This window comes from Chrysochloris asiatica, unplaced genomic scaffold (genome assembly GCF_000296735.1).
Source record: "Chrysochloris asiatica unplaced genomic scaffold, ChrAsi1.0 scaffold00186, whole genome shotgun sequence".
In the NCBI taxonomy this organism is placed as follows: domain Eukaryota; kingdom Metazoa; phylum Chordata; class Mammalia; order Afrosoricida; family Chrysochloridae; genus Chrysochloris; species Chrysochloris asiatica.
Window position 1 is genome coordinate 2,685,648 of NW_006408704.1, and position 9,400 is coordinate 2,695,047.

Sequence of the window (9,400 nt, forward strand, 5' to 3'; positions counted from 1 at the left end):
TAGTAGTGACAAGAATAGGGGGAGAAGAAGGAATATGAGATGGAGAGGAGACGAGACAAGAATGGAGGGAGGTTAGAGGGAGTAATGGAGAGAATGGAAGCTAGTAACGGGAACAGAAGAAGGGAGCAGAAGAGGGGAGCAGAAGAGGGGAGCAGGAGAGGAGAGAAGGGAAGCAGGAGCCAGGGGAAGGGAAAAAGGAAACAGAAGATATGAGCAGGAGAGCAGGGGAGTAAAGAATGAGTGGGACAGTAAAGATTGAGAGAAGTAGAGTATTAGAGTAGCCATAGAAATAATAATAATAAAGCATGTAATGAGAAGGTTTTGAATTTATTATGGCCTATGACTCCGTAATCCGCCGACGCCGCATACGCTTTCGGAAAAACCCTGGAATAAGTCTGCTGGGGCTGGCTCCCGGCACTCAACGACACTTAACAACAACAACAATTAATCTAATACAGTGAAGAAATTTATTCGGATTTCTCCTGATTTAAAAACTGCCTGTTCTACAAAAAGCAATGGTGATTTGGACTCCTGATATGGCACTGAGGATCAGTATTGAACTGCGAACCACAAAGTTGGCAGTTCAAACCCACCAGCTGCTCCTTGGAAACCCCATACAGGGTTGTTATGAGTTAGAACCGCCTCGACAGCCCTTAACAACAACAATAACAGCAACATGTGGATTTTAGAACCTCCCCATTTTAGGGTTATTTTACTAAAATTTCTAAGTGAAAATGCTGACAAAAATACTAATTTAAGATAACTTCTATTAGAGATACAAATTTCTGTAGCCTATGTTTTACACTAATTTTAAAACAAAGCAGCTGACACTGAGTTGCTGTCAGGTAATTTTCAAGACAGGTTGCATTTCTTATGGATTCTAGAGGGAAATATGATTTTAAATAAACTAACACCATGCTTTAGTTGTTTTCTATAATTCATAATTTTGGGGAAAGGTACATGAGAAATGAGAGTTTGAAGAACATAGTGAAGACTCCCAGAGTCTTCACTGTATTGATAATTAGGAAAGGGAGTTAAGTAGTTAAATTAGAAATAAATGATAAAGCCAGCATCATACAAAGAAGAAAATTAATATAGAATACGGTTAAAAAAAAAAAGGAGCCCCTGAATTTTTACATGTGAGCTACAAAATTCCGAGTTGTGTCATTAACCTTAATCTTGTCTGTGCTTCCCCCTTCATTATGATTGTTATTAAGCACACCAAGTCGGTCTGACTCATTGCAACCCTGTATAGCATTTCTGAGGCTGTAAATTTTTATGGGAGCAGAAGGTTTCATCGTTCTCCCACTGAGCGGCTGGTGTATTTGAACTGCTGACCTGTGGTTAGCAGCCCAATAAGTAAAACTCACTACGTTAACAAGGCCCCCTAGTGCTTCGAGCATTATCATCGAGGACAGTTTGAACCACAGCATCTGAACCACTGCGGTTCAAGTTCACCAGCACCAGGTCACTATGAGCTGAAAACAATTTGATGGCACTTAACAACAACAGTATCATCTAAGACAGTTCTGCAACATACTCATGATTCTCATTTAGGTCTAAAGAATAATGTCAGTCTTTGGAAATTCATTCTCTTCCTAAACAAATCTGAATGAAAACTGGAACTAGTCCCACCAAACAACTCAAATACAAAGATGCTTCCTCTAGGTTTGTTTGTTTTGTTATCAAAACACTGCGTAAGCCATGTAGAGTCCTGGGGTGGGACAGTAGTTTAAGCACTGGACTGCTAATCACATGATCAGGGGTTCATATCCACCAGCTGCTCCTCAGAAACCCTAAACAGGATCATCGTGAGTCGGAACCAACTCAATGGCTCTTAACAACAACAACCAGGCAGCCTCATTTCACTCAAGTAACTGCTACCTATTTTAAATAAGCACTAGACTATTAACCACAAAGTCAGTGGTTCAAACCACCAGCTACTCCTCAGAAACCCTACACAGGGTCCCTATGAGTCAGAACTGACTCGACTGCACACCAACACTTTAACATAAATAATTAGTGTTTATGCTCTTGGCTGCTAATCAAAAGGCTGGGGATTCAAGTCTATCCAAAAGTGTCTTGAGAGAAAGGCCTGGTGATTTGCTTTTAAACTTTAGTCATTTACAACCCTACGGAGCACAGTTTTATTCTGACACACATTCCACGGGGAGATGGGGAGGGAGCGGTTGACTATTTAAATCTCAGTGGCAACTTGTTTAGTTTTGATTTTAGTACATAAAGAATTCTGCACTTTTTGCTTTTCCACATTCCTTTAAAAGTTTCATATTTAGGGCATGATATCAGAGCCTTTTTCTATTCACTACACAAGTGATTAATACTATAAGGACTAAGTAATAATAACCTCCACAAAGTTTAAAAAGTGCTTTTGCAAATATTAATCTCATTTAATCCTCACGATACCTTGGTATCTTCTGCTTATATGTGTGGGAACCAGTAAGTGACTTGCTCAAATTCACAAAGCAAACTTGTGACTAAGAAAGAGGATAGGTCTTTCTGGAAAGGGGAACGCGTTGGTCAGTTATGAGTCACAAAGACTCAGCTTAAGTGTCCCTCCCACCCTCAAGTCCTGTAGTGCCAACTGCAAAGTTGTTGGTTCAAACCCACCAGCTGCTCCTCAGAAACCCTATTACAGGTTCGCTGAGTCAGAATCAACTTCATTGTTGTTAACAACAATTAAAAAAGGCCCAGAATACCTCAGTCCCATCTCAGGAGAGACTCTCATTCCGAAGGCTCATCGATTGCAGCATTTATCATGTCTCTAAGGCATATTTCCATTGCTCAATCAGCTCTAAAGGACAATTGTGTCACCATCGCTCAGTGCTCTGATGCAACAACCTCAAATTATAAAATTCACACAGGACCAGCTCTGGCACCAAAAGCAAGAGGCACATTCAGCTTGAGTTTGTGAAGCTTCTCTTTGGTCTTGCCAAGTTTTAACAGTGGAAATAGTCAGCATGGGGTTACTTAGGGTTGCTTGAGCCACTCATGATGAAAACTGAGAGAGGACTAAAGATAAAGAGGTCACAGTAAAAATGGGGCCCAGTAAAAATTGTGGAAGTCCTCTTTGGGAATAGTGGTCAAGCATAGCGGAGATCTCCTGAATATGGCCAATATAGCTGGATGTATGAATCACTGAAACACAAGAGCCTCTTTTTCTTCTACAGCAGTAACCAGCTGCTTGCAACAACCCCCAACTCCATTTTATCTATGACTAGGAAGAAGGGAGACCCGAAACAGATACTGTACCTACACCAAATACCTAAACTCTACAAGTTTGAGGTGGGAGTTTCACCTTTGCTAGCTCCAGTTAGCTAATGATGATCATATTCCTCATTCATTTTCAAGTTTGTTGGACTGTTTGGGCAGGCAGGGGGTGGCATTGAAATTGTCAGTCCATCAATATTTACTGGTTACCCACAAGATACCACAGACGTCTCTATCACTGGTCTTTAACCTTTAGGAAATCATTTCTTTTTAACAGAAAGCAACACTTTAAGAATAAGATGTAATCAGAGACCATGTAAAACCAAGGGCTAAGTCACTGGTACAAAATGTGTGTTGTTGTTATGTGCCGTGGAGTCAGTTCTGACTCACAGCCACCCAGCACAGGGTTTCTGAGGCTGTAAATCTTTATGGAAGCAGAAAGCCTCACCTTTCTCCCACGGAACAAAATGATGCTAATAATTCTATTCTGTTAGTTAAAAAAGAAAAGTACTATAACCCAGCAATTCCACCCTAAAGGCATGAAAGCAGAGACTCAAACAGATACTTGCACAAGAACGTTCCTTGTAGCATTGCTCACAATGGCCAAAAGGTGGAATCCAAGTGTCCATCAACAGAAGAATGGGTAAAGACAATGTGGTGAATGTACGCAGTGGGATATTGTTATTGTTGTTAAGTGCCACTGTCCAGTCGATTCCAGTGGGATATTACTCATCCATAAAGAGAAATGAAGTCCTGATACATGCTATGACATGGTGAATCTTAGAAACATTACGCCAAGTAAAGTAAATCAGACCAAAAATGACACTACAGGAACAAACACTTGGCAAAACAATAGGCAAATGCATGGATACAAAATGAGAACTTACTGCTTAAGAGATACCGAGTTTCTCTTTCGAGTGATAAAAATCTTTTGGAATTTAACAGTGGTGACGTTTTGCAACATGGTGAATGCAGTTATTGTCATTGAATTGCACACTTAAATACTGAAACGGCAAAAAAATTGTTATCCTAATATATATTTTCCCATAATTTTTTTTTTAAAGAAAAAATTTTAAAGAATAATTTCCCCCATCATTTTGGGGAAGATGAATCAGGGAAATTCAAGGCATTACAAGTTAAGAGATTAGCACAGAATGAAAACTAATTTAAATCACACAACCACTCTTACAATAAACAGAACTTGCCCCCAGCTAACCTAAAAGATTTGTTGAATTACATTCTAGACATGCTCTTTTCAAAGAGCAAACTATCACATTTTCATTCATGAATGATTTTATGGAATAGCTGGGATATTTCACCCTAAATTAGTAACTGAAGAAAGATAGCAATAATTTTTACAACTTGCAAAATTAGAATACTATCATTTTATACAGTATAATGATATTGTGTTCTGTTACGCACAGGGTCACTATGAGTCAGAACTGACTCAAAAGCACTTAACAATAATGAAAATAAAGACCTATAGATGAGGCACAGATGATAGACATATGCATCGAATTAAAGGATTAAAAGAAAATGTAGTAGTATTTTAGGAAACATTTTCCACAATTTAAAAAAAAAAAACTTGATGTTTTAAAAATTCGTAATTAGAATATTAAAATTCTTGACTTTTAGAAAGATTAAAAGCTTAAAACAGAGACATCCAATTAAACAATTACATGACTTAATTTTTCAACTTTTCACTGTGAAGTGACTTAATGTTAATGCCTGAGCATTTATACAGTACAACATGAATTACATTAGTCAACACAATCTTTTTTTTACATGACACTTGTAAGAAGAGAAAAGGTAAAACAAACAAAGAGATAAATATACAACAATACAAAATGTTAAGAAGCTGTGCTAAGACAGTGCAGTAAAAGGAGCTGTAGAAATGAACATATATTTGCCCATGGCCAAGAAAGGAATGTTGAAAATCTCTTATCTGTCTGAATCTTTCATATCCTAGTAGAAGTAATAGTTACTAGTTTTATTTAGCATGCAATAAGCATCTAACCTTTTAGCAACCTCATTTATTTCTAATGGGAACTGAGATGTTTAGAAAAGATGTTCTTCAAGGTCCCCACAATCTATTCTTCTACAATGGAGTAGGTACTATGCTAGGTCTCCTAAGAAACATTAAGAACATACATAACTTGGTTCCTGTACTCTGGGGGCTTACAATGAGGTAAAATGTACACGCAAATGCCTAGATTTCAAAGTAGAACAGGAAAGTACTTTAAGAGAGAAAGTGCTGGAAGAGGGATAAAAACTGCTAAGAGAGAGAGAGATCTGACATAAAAAGCGGCAGGGGAGGGGGAGCCTTCAAAATATTCTCCAAATGCCTAAAGTATTTTTGGGGAATGTATGCAAACTCAGGAAACAAAAATGAAAATGAATACGATTGGTTTGGGATTCAAACACACCTTTAATGCCTACAATTCAGGAAGTGAGAACCACATACAGAAATAAATAAAATAGGTACTAGGTTTTTTGCCCCCAAAGGTTTTGAATATGCTTTATCAATGAACAACTTTATCAATGAACAACTAGCACAGAAAGTTAAGCATCAAAGTACTAGAGGATAGATACAATAGCAGACACGACAGTATCATAATCAATATAATTTGAAAAACAACTTTTCTATATTAGTTTGACACATTAGGAGCAATTTTACCTTTACTTAATGCCCAAAGTATCCCAAAAAGCCCTTTCTAGAATCAACTTTACCTTGGGAAGTGCTTGCAGACAGTGTATCAGTGAAGGAGCGGCTCTCTGGGTCAATGAGAGAATCTCCCAAAGTTTCACCCATTCCAGCAGGGAACAGAGATTTGCTGGGATTCAAACAGGTATCTTGTCTGTTTCTCACAAAGAATCAATCCATTAAAAGAAAAGGACTCTCAATAATAAAACATGTGAAAACACCAATGAATCAAGACATCAGTCTCCAAACATTTGGGAGGCGGGAATAAATGCAGAGAGAAGCAGGTCTGAATAGATTGGCACTATCCTATTAGAAAGCCAGCTGTGACAAAATGTGTGTCATAATGCTGCTCCCTGCTTTGGCAAGACTTGGTCCATTACAAAGAAAACATTGCCACACTGTCTCGCCAGTGACCCACATGTCCAGGGTCTTGTGAGTGGTGTCAACGGTACAATATTTACAATGATCAGAGTAAGGAGACAGTTCAATATTCAAGTGCTTCTTAAAATGGAAAGATTTAAATCCTGGGTTATGAAATACCAGATACATTTATCTGGACAAAAAAAAATGTTTTTTGAGCTGTCCACCCCTGGTTGGATCCCTAGTCACACTATCTGAATTCAGTAAAGTTTTGAATTCAAATATGCATTCATTCTAAATTTGGTTAGCAGCATGCTATTGAAACGTTACAGTCCTAAGGTATGTATTCTACTACCTTTATCAGGTGCTGCTGAGTTGATTCTGACTCATGATGGACCCATGCGTGTCACGGTAGAACTGTGCTTGCTAGGGTTTTCACCGGCTGACTTTTCAGAAGTACATCTCCAGAGACATCTCAAATTGGAAGTCTTTTCCTTAGTATTAGCCACCCAAGGACTCCTCGACTACTTTGCTGTTGTTTTCAGGAGCCCTGGAGTCGGTTCCGACTCATAGTGACCCTGTCTAAGGTTTCTGAGGCTTTAAATCTTCACTGGAGCAGAAAGCCTCATCTTTTGACCATGGAGCGGCTAGAGGGCTCAAACCGCCAACCTTGTGGTTCAAAGTCCAGTGTTTATTGTATGGATCCACCATGCTCCCCCTCTACTACTCTGTTGTTGTGAAATGCTGATGAGTCCGTTCTGACTCATAGCAACCCTATGTTACAGGGTTTCCAAGGTTTGAACCCAACCTTGTGGTTAGCAGTCCAGTGCTGACCATACAGCTCCACACCAGTCCCAAATGAGCTGACTGCTAGCCTAAGTCTATAAAGTTAAATAGTTGAGAGAACGAAGGCAGAGCATACCATAGGTTTTTTTGGTTGTTTTTTAAAAGCATGTTATTACTGCTAGCCTGGTGTGGCACTGTAGGATAAGCACTGGACTGCTAACAACGTCAGTGGTTCAAACCCACCATTGGCTCCTCAGAAACCCTTTACATGGTCGCGTCGCTATGAGTCAGAACTGACTCTATGGCACTTGACAACAGCAACAAGGTTGGTAGTTCAAACCCACCAGCCATTCTGTGGGCAAAAGATGAGGCTCCCTTAAAACTTTATAGTCTTGGAAACCCTAAATAGGGTCACTATAAGATGGAAAACCTGCAAACAGGGCAGTGGATTTGATTTACTTTAATTGATTTTTTTGGGGAAAATTTATATAGCAAATAAGTTTTATATTTAACAATTTCTATACACTGTATTCTGCCACATTGGTTACCCTTTTCCCAACAGGTCAGCATTCCATTATTTCTATTCTGTGTGCTCTGTTCCCACGGCTCTAGCTTCCTTGTCCCCTGTACCTTCTCATCTTTGATCTGGGGGTAACCACTGACTTTAGGTCTCATTTTGATGACAGGTTACAGGAGCTCCATACTCTCATATAACTTACTTTATGAGCCACTCTGTCTTTAGTTGGCTGGTTACTAAGGGGAGTGGTTTGAATTCCAAGTTTAAAGGGTATTCTAGAGTGATTCCTCTAGTCTTGAGGGTTTCTTTTGTCTCTACTGGTTCAATAAATCTGGCCTTTTTTAGGAATCTGAGTTTTGTTCTATGTTTTTCTCCCATTCTATTGTGGCCCTGGTCAAAGCGGTCAGTAGTGGTGGCTGGGCACCAACTGGCTCTTCTGGTCTCAAGGTAGCTGACTCCATGATTATTAGTCCTATTGACTAGTTTTTTTCTCTGAGACTTTAGTTTTCTTCCTTTTCTTTTGCTCCAGACACCCAGAGAACAATAGCTTATCTGAGATGGCCACTCACAAGCTTTTAAGAACCCAGCCTCTGCTTTCCGAACTAGCAGTGTAGAATACCAACTTTATGAGCTATGCTACGCCAACTGACCGAGTTTCCTCGCTGAAACTAAGCCCTCAAACCCAATAGGCTGATCCCACAAGGTATGTAGGCTAAGTCTAGGAAGTATGGTAACTATGGCCCGACGTGCTTTACTTTATTTGTGAATGCAGCACACATAAGCATTCATGCGTATGGAAACACCTACACATGTACACATGTATATTCATATGTACTAACCCATTGTTGTTGTTGTCAAGTGTTGTCTAGTCAATTCTGACCCATAGATTCGGAGAAGAAGCTGGTGATCTTGAACCGCCAAGCTCGCAGTTCAAACGGCATAGCAGTCTGGCGCATTAACCCACAGCGCCACACCTCATACTTATATAAGCATAAATACCTATGTAACCATGCACATAATTTTTAGTTATTATTGTTGTAAAATTGTATCTATTGTGGCTTTTACCAAAATTATCCCTTATTCTTGTGTACTTCTTAGCATCTTAATTTACCTCAGTCAAATGTGCTGACTTCAGTCTTACTTGGTATCACCTCACCCACTACTTAAGCTAACGAGTGTCTACTATCTATAAAGTGATTTCCCATCTTGCTCCTTCCAACTCCTGGTAATCACCAAAGAGTGCTGCTACTCTTATCTTTTTATAATAGTGAGATAATATTAATATTTGTCCTTTTGTGGCAGACTTACTTCATTCAGTATACTGTCCTCCAGATTCATCCATGTTACTGAGAACTCATCTTATTCTTTATGGCTGTGTAGTATTCCATTGTATGTATCCACCAAAGTTTGTTTATCCATTTATCTACTGGTGAACAGTTGGGTTGTTTCCATCTTTTTGTTATTGTGAATAACGCTGTAATGAACATAGGTGTGCATATGTCTGTTCTGCTCAGTAGTTTTCATTCTTTTGTGTATAGACCTAGGAGTTGGATTGCTGGATTATAGGGTATTTCTATTTCTAGCTTTCGGAGGGAGCACCATACTGTTTTCCAAAATGCTTGGGACAATTTATAATCCCACCAGCAGTGGATTCCAATCTCCCTGAAACCTTATTAGCATCTGTTGTTTTTTTTAAACAATGCTAGTTTTGCAGGAGTGAGATGGTTTTGATTTGTATCTCTCTGTTAGCTAATGATAATGAGCTTCTTTCTTCTCATGAGTTCGCCACCTGTTTGTTGAGGTCC

At 39.1% G+C, this 9,400-nt stretch overlaps 1 protein-coding gene across 1 annotated transcript in view; it reads right to left on the reverse strand.

The window, feature by feature from the left end:
* PPARG (peroxisome proliferator-activated receptor gamma) overlaps positions 1 to 6,127 on the reverse strand; it is an 87,056-nt gene extending 80,929 nt beyond the window's left edge. Inside the window, exon 1 of the mRNA XM_006872174.1 lies at positions 5,959 to 6,127. Coding sequence (XP_006872236.1) covers positions 5,959 to 6,040 — 82 coding nt within the window. The 5' untranslated portion in view covers positions 6,041 to 6,127. The remainder of the gene's footprint in view (positions 1 to 5,958) is intronic.
* Between the last annotated feature and the right edge of the window lie 3,273 nt (positions 6,128 to 9,400).